General features: G+C 39.5%; 1 protein-coding gene across 13 annotated transcripts in view; it reads left to right on the top strand.

Annotated features, from left to right (window-relative positions):
* Positions 1-20,601, top strand: part of RASAL2 (RAS protein activator like 2) — a 361,137-nt gene that overhangs the window by 288,412 nt on the left and 52,124 nt on the right. For all 13 annotated transcript variants that reach the window (XM_086694779.1, XM_086694784.1, XM_086694783.1 and 10 more), the window contains one exon: positions 8,078-8,187. In XM_086694779.1, the coding sequence (XP_086550905.1) occupies positions 8,078-8,187 (110 nt within the window). The remainder of the gene's footprint in view (positions 1-8,077; positions 8,188-20,601) is intronic.

Genomic DNA, 20,601 nt, shown 5'->3' with positions numbered 1-20,601 from the left:
AATATTACTAGGGATAGAAAAGGTGTTTGCCCCCCCCAACAAATGTTAATATATCAATATGTTATATCATATTATAATAATTTTTAAAAACATGTCATATAACATATGTATTTTACTTTTATACTTTAATACAATCTAATAATATATCAGTATGTTAATATGGGTTAGATCTGATTAATGGGTATGGGTGTAATGTATGCGCTTTTGTTTTTTTTTAAAGTTTCATAATAAATGTTTTACTTTGTTTAATAAAAGAGAATCATTGGATGCTTATCAAAAATGCAGATCACTGTGCCCCACGCCCAGAAATTCTGATTTATCGTCAGCTCTGTGCTAGAAAAACAATTGTAATTTATTATAGGACCTTTTCTTTTTCCCTTTGATGATTTAATTTGCAAAACAAACCAACAAACCAACCCCAAATCCCTACTAGGGGGGAAATTACCCACACTGAAACTGTTTGTTAACTACAAAGCACTTTGCAACTGTTTGTTGTTTTGTTGTTACTCTTGTTACCTAGAGTTTCCCTCCCTCCTTGGACTTCCAATAACTGGAAGATACGCTAAGGAAGTAAAATATGATGGCTGGAAAGCGGAGGTTAACGCCTTCAGTTACCCTTCCTTTTCCTTTCTCCTGTGAATTGTCTACAACTGGATTCTCGTGAACATTTTCTGAGCATCTGTAAGTTCCTCAGTTACATTAAAAGGGGAAGGAAGGGAGTAATTGATATAGGACATAGCCCTTGTCAGGTCATTGCAGTCCATAATACCGTGAACTGCTAAAGCACACAAATACACAGGAATGCATTTACTAATCAAACGAAAACTTTAAAAGCCAGAATGAGAACAGTTCTCGCCTGGGTCCTTTCTAGTTGACAAGGTGGCGTTTTCTTACTGTGCGTCATGTAATATTTTAAGGAACTGCCATGAAAAGTGCTTCGGTCGCCTAGATTTCCTTAATCCCTCGTGTGGCCACTGATAAGAAACAGTCTCACGCAGGATGAGAGCAGGCTCCTGCTGCGCATCACCGTGTGTTTGTGGGGAAGGCGATGGCGTGCTTCTCTGCCTCCACTTCTCCACGTCTTCAGGGAACGGCACGGCCGGGCTCCCGTTACCGCCACAGAGGCTTCTGGGAGCGGTTGCATAGCAGCAACTTTATTTCAGTTACAGTCGGGACCTGACAGCCAAGTCCGGTCTTCGGGGGTTACTCCAGTTTGTAGGTGGTGAACACCTTTTATCATTCTCCTCACACCAAGCTCCAGAGAAAGGCAACGTTTGGCTTTTCCTTTCCCTGGGCAGTTGCTAAGCGTAAGCCTTATTTTGGCAGAAAAGAGTGAGTACCGGCTAATTAAAGTACATCACTGTAGTCGTTATCAGTTGCTGTCTGACAATGTAGGTGTTAAAGTAAGCTTTTTACTGTTTTTCAGAGTTGTAACTGGTAGCAACAGTGTTTCAGAAGAGGATTGGACAGGTAGGATTTGTTTTGAGGGTTTTAGTAGTGTGTTTTCAGGTAAGGATGAAATCAGTTTATTTGTAGTCTTTTCCTTTGTTTCCATGTATGCTATTGGATTTTAAAGTAAGCTTATAGGAGCACCACGTACTCTTCACATTCACATGAGACATAGACGTCCTAACTTAACGTGAAAGAGAGAAGCATTTTCCTCTCGACATCCATCTCTCTGTAAATTTCATATTTGCATTTTTTTCTCTCAGTGACCATAGAGTCAGTTATATTTAAAAGTAATTTCAATAGGGTTTCCATTTCATGTCAGTTTAATTATATAGATAGGAGCCCTAGGGGCAAATTTTTCTAAGTCAGATGTCACATTGGTGGGAGTTTTGTTTTCTTTTTTCCCCTCATATTTTTGAATTGTCATAGTGCATTTCTTCCTTTTTGTGGTATATGATTCTGTAATAAGATATGTGTAGAAATTAAATATAGCACCCACGGAGAATGTGCATTATAAATGCATTATATCCTAGTGCCCGGAGTATCTTGAAGAGGAATAAGAATCTGGAGAGTCAGGGTAGCATAGAGGTTAAAAAGCCAGGGTTCCGGACTCAGGCTGCCTGGGCTTGAGGTTGTCCTCTGCCTCCTGGCAGCTGTTTGACCTGGGAGAAGTCAGACACCTTCTGTGTATACCAGCTCTGGGTAGGTGATCTGCTGTTGGTGAAGAAAACGAACTGTTCACATGGCACACATTCTTGCTCAAAACCATGTTAAATCAGTACACATTTCTGTTTTCATAGGTAAAGTTAGTCCTCTCAGAAAAACAAATGGTTGCTTATTTGCGACTGCTTTGATGGGTCTCGTCTCTCGTTGTTGCTTCCCTTAGAAATCAGAGTAAAAGGTAAGGTCCCGGGGTGCTGGGGTGCTGGGTGGCTCAGTCGGTTGAGCATCTGACTGCAGCTCAGGTCATGAGCCCGCGGTTTGTGAGTTTGAGCCCTGCACCAGGCTGTCTGCTGTCAGAACAGAGCGCGCCTTGGATCCCCTCTGTCTCCCTCTCTCTCTCTGCACCTCCCCGGCTCACGCTCATTTCTCTCTCAAAAATAAACAAACAGGGAAAAAAAAAAAAAAAAAAAGTTAGGTCCTTACAGTGGCCTGCAGGATCTGCCCACCCACCTCACGACTGGGACCAGCACTGCTCCCTCTGTTTCCTCATTTCCCACAACCCTTCCCATTCCACTTCCTCCTCTCCAGCCGCGCTGACTTCTTGGCTCTCCTCATACCGGGAGTTCTTCTGCCTTAAAGCCTTTGCCCATCCCGTTCCTGTTGCCTGGAATGCTTTTCCCTTCAGAGACCTGAGGCTCTCGCCCGTCAAATCTTTAGCCAGTGTAATCTTCCTCCGTAAGGCCTGTCATGACCACTTTATATTCCCAGCTCTTTACATGGCTCTATTTTTCTGTAGCCCTTGTCTTTTACTAATTTCTTATGTCCTTTGTTTATTGTCTGTCTCCTTCCACTAATGTATGAAACTTAATGAAGGCAAAGATTTTTGTTTGTTTTGTTCACTGATCGAGCTCAGGTGCCTCAAGCATGTGGCCAATAAACGGTGCTCAGTAAGTGTGTGAATGAATGAAACTTTTTGCATGTTAGCAGAATACTGGGTTTAAATCCTGACTCCTCATCTATAAACTGTGTTACCTAAAGCAAGCTGCTGAATACCTATTTTGCGGAGTCACTGCGCCGACTAAACAGTATTGGAACTACTAGAAAGCACTTAGCAGTGCTTCATATCCAGGAAGCCTTCAGTAAGTTCGTTCGGTCAACGAATGTTAATTGAGCACCTAGGATGTACCAGGTATCCCTGTAGGTACTGGCATCTGCCACTGAACAAAACGGCCCAAATCCCTGCCATTTGTGGAACTTCTTTCTAGTTTCCTTCCCTTCCTTTGATGTGGTAGTTTCTAAGAGGAAAAGCCATGATTCCACCTCGCCTACCCAGTAGTCTCTCTCCCTAGACTCAGATGAAGTTAATACTTATAGGTACCCATTTTCCATTATTTTAAAAGTGCTTTTCCATTCAGTTACCGTATTCTCTGGAATGGCCCTAGGAAGAGGCTTTTTTTATTCCTCGTTTGACAGGTAAGAAATCTGAAGCTTGGAAGTTGCAGCGTACTCACAGTCACTCAATAGGAGAAGCTGGAGCTAGAATTTGAAGCCACACTTTGATTCAGAGTTGCCCGCTCTTTCTGCAGTGGCACTTGTATCGAAAACTCCACAGTGGCTCTTACTCATTTCACTGCCCATTTTATTTCAGTTCTGTTGATATTTATTGAACCCCTACCAAGTGCCTGGTATCGGATCTGCCCTGGGAAGGCAAAGATTGTGTAGTCCCCGCCCTGAGGAGTTCAGCGTTTAGAGGGAGGGCTGCTGACACATAAGTGGACCTGCCGTGTGCTAAATGTAAGGCTAGCTGTATGTTGTAATTGGATTCCTCTGAAGCACAGAGAATGGCCACCTCATCTAGAGCCAGGTGGTACATGTCACAAAAGACACGCTGGAAGATCTCCTGCCTTAGCTGAGTCTGAAAGGATGACTTAGCCAGGGAAGAGGGAGGGATATGAGCCGTAGCAGAGATGCATGGTGAGTGTAGAGACTTACAGGCTTCTAGGGTTGCTGGAGGGTAAAGTACGAAGCAGGGAATGACCAGGAAGCAGCCTAGGGTATTTAGTAGCTACCAGGGGATACCATAAGGCAAAACTCTTACCCGGCCCCCTCTTGGTACCTTTAGGTCAGGTGTCCATCCTTGGTCCGGTTAGCTATAGTCAGGCCGAAGAACCGCTTGGTGCAAAGGATAGTGATCTGTGCTTAAGGAATCGCTCAGAAGGGGCAGGGGGCAAGTGTGCATGCCATACACTCTGAGGTTTCCTAGGAGGGGTAGTGTCATTGGAAGGCTGGCTCACTGCGTAGTTGGTCCAAGACAGAGGCATAGTAGAAGCTGGGACTAGTGTGGAGATGGCGAGTTTTTAGTGGCATCCATTCAACTCACTATGTGATCTCCCTGAACATGTGGGAGACCACATGGCTGAATAGACTGACACCAGACCAACCTTTATAGCCTCAGCTAAACAATATTTTCAGTGAAAACCATGTTTCAGTTATACCAAGGAGATAAAAACAGAATGAAATATTACCACTCTGGGCTGTCTTCAAATTTCCCTTACCTGTATTCCCAGAACAACCATAATTTCACATATATATTGAGTGCTTACTACAGTTTAGACACTGTGGCAGATGTTAAGATAGGTATAGCATTACCCCTTTCCTCGAAAGTTTAAGGGCCAATGGGAGCGACAATTATGCATTAATAGGTGGACAATCCACCTTTCCAACCTTATTTCTCGCTGCTCCTAATCATATACTGGCCAGACTGAGTCCACCTAAGGGGCACCCGTTTTGTTCTTTGCCAGTTCTTTACATGGCTCCATTTTTCTGTAGCCCTTTCTCCTGTGGTGCTGCCTTGCTCCTCAGCAACCCCCAAACCCACATCCTGTCTACTCATCAGGACCTAGCATATTGCACTTCTTCTATATAACTTCTCCTTATTTCTCTGGATGATACAACCTCTTCTTTCTCTGAAATCCTGAAATTGTTTCCTATGTACCTCTCTAACTTAATACCATATTATCAATTCTAAGATGTGTATTTTCTCACATTTTAACATCTCTGTAAGTTATTCTTCTAAGACACTCGGTTTGTCATCAACATTCTTGAAAGACCACATGATAATATTCTGTGGAAAAACATGAACAACTACTCTAAGTCAAAAAGTAGTTCAGAAGAATGAAGAAGCTAGTTTATTTTGCATTTATTCTTTTTATGTGTACACTATGCACTATATGATAAAAACCTGCCTAAGTAAGTCTTTGAAAAACTTTCTTGATACAAAATAAAAGTTCTAAGAGATTAGGCATCATGTTATAGTTTAATTGGCAGCTTTTTTCTTAGTGTACATACAATAATAGTGTGACTTAACAATCATTGGTGTCCTAGATTCAAAGAAATATGATAGTTAATTTTTATTTTGTTGATTAAATATGCCAGACATTGAGAACACTTACCTCCCTAATTGTGTCATATATATTTATATATATATATAGTTTCCAAATCCCATATTAAACTATAAGCTCTTTGGGGACAGAGTTTGTGTTTATTTTGGCTTTGATTCCCTTACAATACTTGGTATGGTACTTTATGACAAATAGACATAAAACAAATATTTACTAAATAAATGGATTAACACAAGAAGTATTGTATAGTAAGTGCCACAAAAAGATAAAGTACCGTGTGAGCAAACATCTGCCAGTATATATTCTCACTTAACTGCCTAACTGTAGTTTTGTTAGAAATATATTTACATATGGCATTTGGGCAGGTCCTTGAGCCAAATCTCAACTTAGGCCAGTGGCTTTTGAATCAACCATACACAATCCTAATAGAATCCTATAAACTCTAGGTCCTTTTTGCAGACCACATTTCTGAGCAAATGTGGTGACTCATCTTAATTAAATCATGGTAAGTAGTAAATAAAGCCTTTGCCTTGGAGAACAAATGACAGTGACTTTCCCTAACTACAACGCTAAGATTGTACAGAAGACCAGACAAATGCCCGTCCCTAAGAAATACAGTGCTTCTGGGGGCCCCAGCTGACTCAGTACAGCATGCACTTAAAAATAAAATCTTAAAAAAATATATATAGTACTTAAAAATTTTTTTTGTTTTCTTGTTTTCTTTCTTCCAGTCAACCTCTATGCTCCTATAATAAAAAACTGCCTAGGGAATTTTTACCCTTATTCTTTGGGCTACAAGAATAACAAGAAATAACGTCTAAGTGTTTTTCTCAGGCAGCTAAATGGTTTTACTTCTGATTCAAATAAGTTTGTTTCCATTTTTCTCTAATGGAAGGAGCAATGCCTGTGTGTTTGCAAAATACTTGGCGTGGGTAACCGCTGTGGTAGTCCACATTACTGTTCACCAAATATTTCCAGTTTTCTTTCTGGATACGTGATACAATTATAGATCCTTTCCCCACAAAAATTAGGCGCGGTCGTGTGACTTTTTTGTCCGATGAAATGAGACCAGAAGTGACATGAAGCTTTAAGAACTAGTACATAATTTGTCACATTTCCTTTATCCTCCTGAAGCAGGTATAGATGCACAGAGAAGGAGCCTGCCTTAGCCTAAGTCCCTGAGTGAGGGCAGCACAGAGCCAAGCCCCCATCTCTGTTAGTTGACCTGCTCATAGATAGGCATGTTACACGTCTCATACTACTTAGACTGTGAGTGTATTAGATAAACGTAATCCCGAGTATCTTGATTAATACAGTCTTCAGCCAAAACAGTAGGCTTTGGTGATAACTAAAAGAGTATAAAAGATTTGGCGTGCTGATCTTGACCCCGTATTTCTTTTTCTTCCTGATGGAAATGCTTACTGTACATAACCCCTACAGGACAGTATTCATCTCAAGATGATTAGAGTCATTTTCCCAGCATTAACATACTTTTCTTTGAATTACAACTTTTTCTCAAGACCTAAGATGTCCTTTCATCTGCCAACAATAGAATTATTACTTGAAAGTAGTGGCTATCATCATTCATGCGTGCATTTGTTCTATTATTCAACACACTTTTATTGGCTGTTGATTGTTTAGTAGGTGCTAAGACTAGGAAAATATTCAAGGAGCTCTAGATAGTTTGGTGAAAGTGGCAGGAGGGAGGCAGTGGTCAAAAACTATAAAATGCTTTGTTCTCCTGAAGTCTAGATGTTTCAACGGTTTCATAAATGACATTTCATTTATGAAATATTTCACATTTCATTTTAAGATAGTTTACCTACATTTGAAACTTAAGTTTACAAATAATATATTCAAGGTGACATAGACCAAATTTTAACAACTTTTGAGACCACCAACGTATTACCTTGTACTAATTACATAACTTTTTTTTTTTTTTTTTTTTTTTTTTTTTTGGTTTGAGTGTTTTATTTTTGGTTTTGGAGGTTTTTTGGCAGCTCTTAGTATAAAGCTTCTTCTCTTCTCAGTATCAGCATATTCTTTAAAATTCCTTTACTGTCCTAAGTACCTTCTCACCTCAGGGCTCTTGCATATGCTATTCTTGTTTCCTGTTTTCTCTTGATTTAGTTCAGGAAATTAATTACCAGATGCCTTTTCTATTGAATTGCCTCATAGAAAGGAGTATGTATATTTTTCTGTTACCTTGTTTTGTTTTTAAAAATCTGTTATCAAAATTAGATGTTTCTCTACCATAGCTGGTATAGAAACTAAGAGACAAGAAGTTAAGTGTTATCAAAAAGTATAATTATCCCAATTATCCTAGAAGAAAAAACAAATTTGTTCCATTACCAGGTAGTTTCAAGCAACTATTGTTTATAAATTAAAAAATTAAAAGCTGGATTATTTTTTTGGTCTCCATTATAAAATGGGCATTTTGTAGGGCATTAAATTTTTTTGGTCTCCATTATAACATTCTTTTCAAAAGCGGTACAAAGCAGTAAGAAGACAGCAAGGCACTATCATGGTTTTCTCTCCCATCACTTTCTGCCTTTTCGTTCTAGGGGTTCTTCAGCAAGCGCCTGAAAGGCTCCATCAAGAGGACCAAAAGCCAATCAAAGCTTGACAGAAACACGAGCTTTCGGCTTCCATCCCTTCGTAACACAGATGACAGGTAGGAAGTTAACTTGCTTGAAGCAGGAAAAGCAGTGTGGTTTTTTTGTTTTTAAACGGAAAAAGCAGTTCTACAGTGGGTTTTGATAAGGCATTTTTGGCCTTCTCTAACTTTTGGAAAGATCTAATACTACAATTGACTCATTTTGTCTGCGGGGTTTTTTTGTTTGTTGTTTTTTGTTTCTTTGTTTTTTGTCTTGCTCATATTGAGGCAATTTACAAAGTGTTAACTCAAATGCCCAGCCAGTTTAAGAATCTTATAATATTGGAAATTAAGAGCGAATTGAAATGCTGTTTCTGTAGAATCAAACTCTAGTGGTTGGAGATGTATCTTTCTTTTGTAAAATGACGGACGATAGGGATGATGATGGTGACAGTAGCAAACATGTTCTGAGCACTGAACCAGACACTTTATATGCATTATCTTGTTCAATCTTTATAGTAACCCTGTAAGATATTCTTATCACCACTTTGTAGATGAAGAATCTGAGGCACAGAGAGATTAAGTAATCTTGCCCAAGGTCATAGAGCTCAGTAAAAAGCAAAAATGGAATTTGAACTTGAGCAATTTGGCTCAAGTCCCTGCTGTTCCCTGCTGCATTGTTCTTTGTGTACAGCATATGGAACCAGTTGTCTTGGTTTGCAGTCACACCTAGAAGACCTGAATGAAAAGACCTGAATGGAAAAAAAATATTTTGATTCTTAGGACTGTCAGCTTGAGTAACCCTCAAATGCGTAGCTCACTAGGGACAACAACCTTCTAAAATGATTGAATGTGAGGGGCGCCTGGGTGGCTCGGTTGGTTAAGCGTCCGACTTCGGCTCGGGTCATGATCTCACGGTCTGTGAGTTCGAGCCCCGCGTCGGGCTCTGTGCTGACAGCTCGGAGCCTGGAGCCCGTTTCAGATTCTGTGTCTCCCTCTCTCTCTGCCCCTCCCCTGTTCATGCTCTGTCTCTCTCTGTCTCAAAAATAAATAAACGTTAAAAAATAAGTAAATAAATGAATAAAATCATTGAATGTGCACCAGGACACATTGTTCAAAATTTAGGAAATGGTGCTTGCTGTATCCTGACACATCACCACCATCACTAACATTTATCAAATGCCTACTACGTGCCAAGCATTTTTAATGTAGTATCTCATGTAATATAACCTTAGATACTTTTATTATCCTCATTTTACAGATGAGGAACTAAGGCAAAAGAGATTGAGAAACTTGCCCAAGGTCACACAGCTAGTAAGGAGTGGAGTATGTCTGCCTTTTGTATTTGATACTCTTAATGTATACTGGGTTTTTTTTCCTTTCACTAAGTCCATTATTTTCAGTTACCCACATTACAAATAAAGATTACAGTCTCTGTAATGGCAGATTATAGATTTACCAGGCAGAAAATTACTCTTCTTTTTTATAGATGAAGTAAGTTGTCCCCCATCCTGACTTGATGAGAGACTACTGCTATATCAGCTCTTCTTGTCCCCGAACCCCTTTAGAGTTACTCTGTGAAATTTGCAACTCTGTCCAATTTACTGTGTAATTGCATTGTTAATCATCTCCTTCACACCTCTTTGTTTTAAGGTAACCAAAAAAAAGCTGATTTTTGCCTTTCCTATTTTTTCTTCCTATTATTTTACAACTTCCATCATTCTAAGAATTAAAAACGTTTTCTAAATAAGTCTCAAGAAAATAGAGTGACTTTTTTTTTTTCAGAATATTGGCTTTTAAGAACAGCGATGTCGTGCGGCCTCTAAAATACCCCCCATCCAGTAGCCACTGCCTTAAACTCTGCAGCATTATGTGTATACATGGGAGATGAGAGATTTTTTTATAGGCGCACTTTATTTTGTAAACTTGCACTAAATTTCACTTTAATTTCACAGTGTGCCCTCCCATTCCATTTTGCTTTAGGTAACCTAAAAGAATGCTTGGGTTGAGTTACTAAGAGATTGTATTCTCCTCAAGTCTCTGATCCTGCTGTTATACAGCTAGTGTACTTCAGCCTTTCCAGTGACCTAAATCCATCATGTGGGCCTGCCTCGCTGTCCTGCTTCAGTCAGTGGTAGTATCTTTGTGTCTCAAATACAGCATAATAAAAAGGGGCTCATTAATCTCAAATATTTGTATTTTTCAAATCCACTTGAATTATAAAAGTTTCCCAAACAGAAATTTTTCAAAAACTTTATTTTTCCCACACAGTGATATACTCACTAGAGTTTGGATGTATTACAGTTTAAGAAAAAAACAAAAACAGGCTCTTTTGTCTTCAGATCATCTGGAGATGCAGGTAAATACAACTGAGGTACCAGATATTATCTTTTCACTTCTTCTATGAGTTCTTTGAATTGGTGCCCTTATAGGTGTGACCAAAGATTCTTTCAAAGACCCTGGTTTTCTTGGGTTGTGTTCATCAATTGCCAAAGTCCGGCCATTTCATCCAAAATGGTATATAGTGTCTAAATCTCAGTAGCAGAGCGTTTCTGTTCTTATATCAAATCCATAGAAACTCTAGGCAAACCTAGTAACCAGCCCTTTTTTTCAGTTTTTAAATTGTGCAGTAAAATACATGTCTTTGTTTTAAAAAGTGTTAGTACATAAATACAGATCAAAAGCTGAAGTCGCCCTTCACCTTCCCCAGCGCCCCCTATAAATAACCTCATTAACAGTTTGTATATTTTCAAACCACTTTAAAAATCCATACACATGGAGCACCTGGGTAGCTCAGTCAGTTGGGCATTCAGCTTCTGATTTCGGCTCAGGTCATGGTCTCGCGGTTCATGGGTTCCGGCCCCATGTGGGGCTGACGGTGCAGAGTCCGCTGGGGATTTTCTCTCTCCTCCTCTCTCACTCTGCCCCACTCCCACTCATGTGTGCTTGCTCTCTCTCTCTCTCTCTCTCTCTCTCTCTCTCTCTCTCTCAAATAAACTTTAAAAAAATTTTTTTAAATACATATATATGTTTTACTTATTTTCATATGCGATGGGATCATATTACACATTTTTTTGTGACTAACTTTTCAGTATATTTTGGGCAACTTTTATGTCAGTACGTGTAAATCTACATTATTTTAACAGCCGTCTTCTTCGTATGCTAGTTTTTTGTAACATATATTTCACTTCTGTGTGGATATTTTAACTGTTTCCCTCCGTGGGGCACAAAATACAGATGTAATGGACATCTTTGAACATACACGTTTTTTATCCTTATGTGATTAAGTCAGATTTCTGAAGTAGAACTACCAGGTAGAGTAGATGCACGTAATCAAATTGTCCTTCAAAAAAGCTATAGAAATTATCATTTCCACCAACAGATTAGGATTACTTTTATCTTTTAAACAGCATTGTACATTGAGTCGATATGATGGAATAAATAGTAATCATAAACACCTACATGGTATTTACAATGTGCTAAGACCCTGTTCTAAGCATTTTATATAAGCTAACTCATTTGATCATCACAGCCATCCCATGAGGTAGTTACTGTAATGACCTCATTTTGAAGATGAGAAAACTGAGGCACAGAAATTACGAAATTACACAAGGTTAGAAAATGGCAGAACTATGTTTCGAATCCAAGAAGTCTGTCTCTAGAGTCCACAGTCTTAAACTTTATGCTATACTGCTTCTCAAAAAAAAGTGAGTGAAGGGGGATGTAGTTTTTTGTTTTAATTTGTGTCTGCCTAATGTCTAATAAGTTGAATGAATATCTTTTCACTTATTCTATGACTTGTTTACTTATTGCTTTGCTCATTTTTCTACTGCACTATTTTGTCCTTTTTTTTTTTTTTTTTTTTTTTTTTTTGCTAGGGATCATAAGCCACTATTACGCATGTTGCTAAAATTTTTCCTCTGGTCTGTTTCTTATCTTTTAAAAATCATGTCCCTAAATTATATAGAAGTTTTAGATCTTCATTTGGTCTGACATGCCCATCTTTTTCTTTGTGGCTTACCTGGCCAAATTTGACCAGAACACTGAAAAAGCCAGGGATCTGTTTCTCATTACATTTCTCATTACGATGCTGTGCAAATCACTTTATCTCTCCACCCCCCTTTCAAAAGGAAGAGAGATTCTATCTACAGGTATCAGAGAATAATGTAGTAGTGATCAAGATATGTGGAATTCTTCAAGGTTTTTGATTACCACAAAACTTATCTGTACTCATAGCATTTTAAGAAGATAAAATTATTCTCATGAGGTCTAAGTTACTACTTTAAGATGGCAGAGATACCGTTTTAAATGAGTTTTCCTACATATGACAAGTAAGCTTTTCTGTGTAAAATACCATAGAGTATTTTAACATGCAGACTTGATTGATCTAAAAGATCCTCATGGCCCCAGGCTCATCTCGCCAATGATCTCCTGGTTACAAACGCTGCTGTAAGGCTGTGGTTGAATTTGGTATCAGTGTTGCTTTTTGGATCAATTTCTAATAATCCTTAAACTAAGAATTTCCTTTGTGAAGTTGTGGGGCACAGGTATAAAAAGTGAAGCTTTGACAATATTTCTAAAAACTAAATTTCTTCTTTTTTTTAATGTTTATTCTCGGGGGAGAGAGAGAGAAAGAGAGAGAGAAAACACAAGTGGGGGAGGGGCAGAGAGAGAGGGAGACAGAGAATCTGAAGCAGGCTCCAGGCTCTAAGCTGTCAGCATAGAAGTCTAACACAGGGCTTGAACTCTGGAACCAGGAGATCATGACCTGAGCCGAAATCAGACGCTTAGCCAACTGAGCCATCCAGGTGCCCCTAAAAACCAAATCTCTTGGTATATAGTAACATCCATGATATGTGACCTTTAGGTACACATTAGAAAGCTGTGTGCTACAAAGGAATGTAGAGATCTAAAGACATGGCGGGGCGCCTGGGTGGCGCAGTCGGTTAAGCGTCCGACTTCAGCCAGGTCACGATCTCGCGGTCCGTGAGTTCGAGCCCCGCGTCGGGCTCTGGGCTGATGGCTCAGAGCCTGGAGCCTGTTTCCGATTCTGTGTCTCCCTCTCTCTCTGCCCCTCCCCCGTTCATGCTCTGTCTCTCTCTGTCCCAAAAATAAATAAACGTTGAAAAAAAAAATTTTTTTAAAGACATGGCCCCCAACCTCAGGAAAGTCCAATAAAAGAAGTAAATATCCAGGAGGAAATGGTACAGGTGAGGTGAGACTACTTCTGCTGGATATTCAGGAACGACTTTACAGGGCAGTGGCCTATGAGTGGAACACGTATCATTTGAACTTAGACACAGGGAGAGAGCTTTTCTCAGAAGGGAAATAATGAGCAAAAGCAGACAGTAGGAAATTGTGGAGCTTGAAGAGAAATATTGAATAGCTGATGGTGTGTAAATTGGAAAGGAAGGAAATAAGATTGGACAGGTAAAATTCCAGTTTTGAAGTTGGTAGGTAAAAAGCTGCTGGCTTTTTTGTCTTAAAAATTATTCACTATAAGAAACAGAAACAGGAACTCCATCTTTGATGAGACAAGGAGAAAACAGTGACAGGTGACTTAAAATTCGGGGAAGACCAGGTGTAGTTGCCAACAGAATGAAATCCTAAAATTGTATCACTTAGGATTCAGATCAGCTCGTAGGTAACAGATACTCACAATAGTAATGGCTTAAATGGGTGAAATTACTTCTTCCTCACCTAAAAGAATCTGAAGGTGGGCCGTCCAGGGCTAAGGGACCAGGGCTGTTCGTGAGCTTTTTCCTCTGCCATCCCCAGGGTCTTCAAGGCTCTCTTTATGGGTACATTGTAGCTACTGAAGCTTCAGCCATAGCATCCATGTTTTAGGCATAAAAGGGCACCTGTCTTCCAGCTAAGTTAATACCCTTTAAAGCAGTTTTCCTGAAATCCCATCCAGTGACTTCTGTTTGTGTCTCATTGCCATCTCTTTCTGCAAGAGAGGCTGAGAAATGTTATACCTGATACATCGTTGTCCCCAAAAATGCAAGAGTCTATTATTCAGGAAGGAGGGAGAAATAGACATCAGGAAAACCGTCTCTAACAAAAGAAGGAGACTGATTTACTCACCCGCCTCCAGAAGTCGAATGATTCAGCTCTCACCCAGCTCTAGAAGGCCAACAGTCAGGCTTACATTTATCACATAGCAAATGTGAGAAACTGAACCAATCCAGGTAAAAAAAAAAAAAAAAAAAAAAAGCCTGCAGATAACAACATTTGTGTTCCCCTATTACAATCCTCTCTGATAATTCCACTCATAAGTATATCCAGGAAAAATGAAAACATATGTCACCACAAAAACTTGTACATGGAGTGTTCATGGCAACATTATTTATAATAGCCATAAAGTGGTAATGACCCAAATGTCCATCAACTGATGAATGAATATACAAAACATGATGTATCCATACAATGCGTTACCGTTTACCCTTGAACTCAACACAGGAGTTAGGTGTGCTGACCACCTCCCCCCAACCTTGCACAGTTGAAAATCCATGTATAATTTTTGACTCCCCCAAAACTTAACTGCTAATAGACTGCTGTTGGTCAGATTCCTTATTGATAACATAAACAGTCAATTAACGTATTTTGTATGTTGCATATATCATATACTCTATTCTTACAATAAAGTAAACTAGAAAAAAGAAAATGTTACAATCCTAAGGAAGAGACAGTATATTTACAGTCCTGTACTATAAATGTATTTACTGTATTTACTGAAAAAAAATCCACTTATAAGTGAACCTGCATAATTCAAACCTGGGTTGTTCAAGGGCCAAATGGATTATTCAATCATAAAAAGGAATGACGTACTGGTACATGCTACAACATGGATAAATCTTGAAAACCTTATGCTGAGTAAAAAAGACCATCACAAAAGACCATGTATTGTAGGATTCCATTTATGAAATGCCCAGAATAAGCAAATCTATGGAGACAGTAGATTGGTGGTTGCCAGAGGCTGGGGATATAAGGTGGGGGAAGGGATGAATGAGAAATGACCACTGATGGACATGAGGCTTCTTTTTGGAGTGATGAAAGTGTTTTAAGTGTAGATTATGGTGATAATTGCATAAATCTGAATATACTGAAAACTATATACGTTAAATGATAGATTTTATGGTATGTGAATCATATCTCAATAAATTATCAAAAAAAGAAAAAACAAAAAAATAGCAGCTGACCAGGAAATACTCTATGGTGAACCTCATTAGTCTATCAGCTCCATCCCAGTGTGCAAAGCTGCCATTATGCTGTTCAGTGCTTTGCTATTAAATATAAACAGATCACCGAGAATCTCCAGATATTGGAGGAAAGTCTCCAACATGATAGAGAGCAAAACAAACAAATAGGAGGGAGAAAAAAAATAACCCAGAAGAAACAGAACAGAGCCTGTTCTGCACAGAGCCAAAAACACCTTTAAAGCATAATGTTTTCAAAAGATAAGAGTGTACATCTATGAAACATTAACAAGATGTTATAAGAAAAGGAACATCAAAGGAACAAGAAAGAGAGGTTGGAAATTAAAAATATAGAATCTCAAGTCAAGTCACTCTCCCAGAAAGTGGGACAGAAATTGAGAAAATCAACCCAGAAGATGCTATAAAAGAGAACATAGAAAATTTTGGGGGGAGGAAATTGTTAAAGAAACAACACAAGAAAATTTCTCAGAACCAGAAAACATAAATGTCCAGGTGGGGTACCTGGGTGGCTCAGTCGGTTGAGCGTCCTGCTCTGGGTTTCAGTTCAGGTCGTGATCTCCCAGTTTTGTGGGTTTGAGCCCAGTGTCTGGCCCTGAGGCAGCAGCATGGAGCCCGCCTGGTATTCTGTCTCTCTCTCCCTCTCTCCATGCCCCTCCCCTGCTCACACTGTCTCCGTCACTCTCAAACACATTTAAAAAAAATGTTTTTGCACAAGCATTAATGTGCAGGTTACAAAGACCACCAAATTTGCAGCACAGTGAATAAAAAAAGGTAAGAGACCCCCCCCCCAACACACACACACGCGCACACACACACACACGCATCAATTCACATCATCAAGAAATATCAGATCACCAAGACTTAAAAAATCTTAAAAGCTTCTGGAAAGAAAAAATAGGTTACATGAAGAGGAGGAGTGGGTGGATTGCATTGTATTTCTCAATAGAAATGTTGAAAACCAGAAGTCAGTGGAGAAAGGTCTTCAAAATTCTGAGTGGAAATTATTCTCAACGTAACATTCCATATACAGGGAAGTCCTTGAATGTCGCACTGAGGGGTTTGGATTTTATTGTATAAACACTGGGGAGCCTTTAAACATTTTTGAGCAAGGAAGTGACCTAATTGTGCTATGTATAGATTAATCCAGGAATGGAATTTCAAATGACTTGGTTTGCAGAGACTAAGTTTGGGAAACCAGTGAGCAAAAAGCTATTGTAAGAAGTAATGGAGGCTGTAAGGAGGATAGTGACACTGGGAACGAAGAGGCAAAGACACGACGGGAGGACCATTTTAGCGGCAAAATCAATAGGATGTCACAAAGTCATCATAGTTCCAAAGCCGTCTAATCAGATAAAAGCCAGTAAAGTGATTTCCTAGAATCAATATTGGCAACATTTTCAAATTAAAGCCATGTCATGTGGGAGGGTGTTGGGACAGGAGAAGACTGATATTTATACCTTTCACATGCATTTTAGAAAGTTTAAAAAAGTGGGAAATGCTGAAGAACAGTGGTCATGCTGCCTTGTCAGGCATTGCAGGGCTCTGACTGCCCACCGGGCTGCCAGCCTCGCTCTGAAAGGGCTGCTTACATTGACCAGTCTTGAGGTAAAGATACACACATGGAGAAGAATTTTCCTAACCCCTCTAAACATCCCTCAAATGAAAACTTTCGCAGTAATGTCCTCAATTCTGAGGCTCACTGACAAAGCGAGGTTTTAAAGCAGACTGCTTGTTCATTTTCAGGAGACAGCTAAAAGCTGAGTGTGGTGTTCATTTGTAGGGGGGACTTTGGAACGATATGCTGAGCTTCTTGAGTCTCTCCTTTTTAGAACCATTTTTTTTTAACTTTTTACTTTGAATTTATATACTCACCAGAAATTGTAAAAATAGTATATGGAGTTTTACAAACCCTTCCCCCAGCTTTCCCCAATAGCAATATCTTATAACTGTACCATAATATCAAAACCAGATCGTTGATCTTGGTACAATACTATTAAGTGGACTACAGACTTCATTTAGTTTTCACCAATTTTTATACGCATTCATTTGTGTGTGTTTACAGTTCTTTGCAGTTTAATCCTACGTATAGATTTGTGTAATCACCACCACAATCAAGATACAGAATTGTTTCATTACCAGAAAAGAACTCCCTCTGGTACCTTTTTACAGTCATACCCGCCTCCCCACACCCATCCCTGCCCTCTAGCAACCACTAATTTGTTTTCCAGCTCTATAGTTTTGCTATTTCAAGAATGTTATATAAATGGAATCATATAGCATATAACCAATTAAGATTGCCTTTTTTTAGTGCATAGAATGCCCTTGAAGTCCATCCAAGTTGTTGCATCCAGCAGTAGTTTGTTCCTTGTTATTGCTGAGTAGTATTCCATCGTATGGATGTACCAGAGTTCATGGGCGCATTCACCCACTGAAGAACATTTAGGTACGCATGAAGAAAAGCCACGTATGCATAAGTTTTCACTGGTGTAAATGCACAAGACTGCAATTGCTGGGTGGGATGGTAAGCACATGTTTAAGTATATGCGAAACTGCCAAACTATTTTCCAGGGTGTCTGTAACCGTTTTACACTCCCAGCAGCAATGTTTACGGGGTTGTTTACGTCCCAAGAGATTTTCACCTACGTTTCCTTCTAGAAGTGTTAATGATTTTTAGCTTTTATATTTAGGTTGCTAATCCATTTATTTAATCTTTGGTTGCTTTAAATAGAAGGTCTTGACTCAGAACCTGTGTTCAGTCCCAGATACTAATCAGAACTTCATACTTCTCCCAGCCAAGCCGGTTACAGGGAGTCTGCCTTCCTTTGGAGAAGGAAATATTATAAATTACTTACTTCTCTCCTCATCTGCTCTTCTCTTCCAGCTTATTTACTATGGTTTTAGGTGCCCTCCAGGCTCTGGGCAAGAGGAGACAGGAAGGCAAAGGGGGCTAAGAAAGTTCTAGTACTATCTTAACCTTCCATAATGCTGTCTGAGCCTGGCCAGTGTTCAAAGCTGACCGCTCTGTCATGGGGTACTTGGGGGAATTCTTCACAGGTGTCTTGTCTTTGAGTCGCTCTTGCCTATGGTTTCCTTGAGGTTAGCAGGTACTTGTCTATCTTAGGTGTTGCCTAAAACTCCTTTCAGAACTTTGAGGAGGGAATTCTTGTTCTTCTGGTCTCTTCACCCTTTCAGTCCTCTGGTCCGCAGGAAACATCCGTACATCCTTTGCCCTGACAGACCTCTAGGAGTGCAGGCTAATCCAAAATCATCAGCCCTCTTGGGTTCTGCCACCAACGGCTAGTCATTTCTCATCATCTAGATGTCCCAGATGGAATCAAACGCCACCCTGTATGTGTCGACTACCCTTGTGGGAGGCAGGGCGATGAGCCTCACAGCTTTCTCCAAAAATTCTCTCTTGCAAAATCCTTTCCCTTCTCCTTACTCTGACCACTTTTTATAGTCTTGTTCTGAGAGGATCAAGGTCATAGAACTGGTTCCAAAACATTTCCTTTGTAAAGTTCTACAGTTTGTCTGGTATTTGACTTCAGCGTACAGATCTGTTTTATGTCTGTGTCTCAATTGAAACCTCAATTCTAATATCTCATCACATGTTATATGATACTTTTATTCATCTGTGGTCTTTGGCCTAACACACAAAGTGCAACATGGCCCTGTCCATACCTGACTCTCAGCATTGTCTCCTACCACTCCAATGAAAAGTCTGTCATTTACTTACCATACTGTTATGTATTTCTGTGCTTTTGATCTTGCCGCCCTCTCTAGCCCAAATACCATTTCCTGTTCCTACACCCTGTCCTTTGTCATAACTCAGAACATGTTCTAATTCATACTCATGCCAACAGCACCCAAATCATGAATCCTACGCCTTTGGACTTCTTTGCCTTGTTCTTCCCATATATCATTCCTAAACTAGGCACCTACCCCATGTACCCACTAATGGCCAAACTTATGGGACTGTTATAGGACTACTACTTTCTACTGTATTTATCTTTTCATATTTCTGCTTAGTGCAGCAGCCTGGAAACTCCTCAAGAGTACAAACATCCTTTGTGCCCTCTTCCCCCAGCACAGTGCCTGTCTTATTAAGGAACTTCATGTTTGTTGGCCTGAAACCGAAGAGTCCAAACAAATTGTAGATAATAGAAGAAGAATAATCTTTTTCAATATGGTGTACTTGGAGAGATGACAGTTCCTCAGAAATGACTGGATTTCAGGTTGTTAATTAATAAGTCTAGCTGTAGATTATGGTTTCTCTTACCAGTGTTTACTGCTGTGGGCCAATTAAGGATCCCTTGGTTTTATGAACTAAAATCCAATCCAATTGTATCATGATAGCATTTTAAAATTCATTAGAATGCTTCTATTAAAAAAGAAAAGTTGTTTGTGTATATTTTTTCCTTCTGTCTTCATATTCTTCCAGCAAACAATATTTTGAAGACTAACTGTCTTGATCTCAGCCAAATGAATACTTTACATAAGATGAATTCATCACTGTTAAAAAGCCCCATGTCGGCAATGATAGCCCCATTTGTAAGGTGCTGTAGTCTGTGAGATGTTTGTGCAATCATAGGTGATTACATTTGATTCTCCATAACTGTATGAGGTATAGGAAGAGAAATCATTATCCACATTTTACAAATGAGGTAACTAAGTTTCAGAAAGAATGAACTATTTGTTCCACATCACATGTAGCTAGCGAGTGATTTGAAGTGACATAAATATATAGAGCTTTTGGCTCCTAGTGGAGTGCCTTTTCCATTATACTCTCTGTTGCACGTGTCCATAGGAATCCTAACTTGCTGAGGAAATGATTGAGAGAGAAGGAAAAATGAAAGGTAAAAATCACACATACACGCATACACACAAACATACTCAAAAGAATAGCTTTTAATAAAAGTAAAATAGCACACAGTGATAACAAATGTGTCAGTTTGTGGTCATAATATTTCCACAATTTGTTGAAATAAAAAGCTAGCTCCCTGGGGTGCCTGTGTGGCTCAGTCAGTTAAATGTCTGACTCTTAGGTTTCAGCTCACAGTTCATGAGTTCGAGCCCCATGCCAGGCTTGACATCGACAGCGCAGAGCCTGCTTGGGATTCTCTCTCCCTCTCTCTCTGCCCCTCCACAGCTTGTTTTCTCTCTCTCTCTGAAAAAGTAAATAAACATTAAAAAAAAAATCCAGCTCCTTTATACTCCTTTCATCTCCGCCCCACCCATTTATTTTTGAGAGAGACAGAGTGCGAGCGGGAGA

This window comes from Puma concolor, chromosome E4 (genome assembly GCF_028749965.1).
Source record: "Puma concolor isolate L17-30 chromosome E4, mPumCon1.1.hap2, whole genome shotgun sequence".
Lineage (NCBI taxonomy): Eukaryota > Metazoa > Chordata > Mammalia > Carnivora > Felidae > Puma > Puma concolor.
Note: the sequence above shows the minus strand (reverse complement) of the source record. Positions and strands in the feature narration are given on the sequence as shown.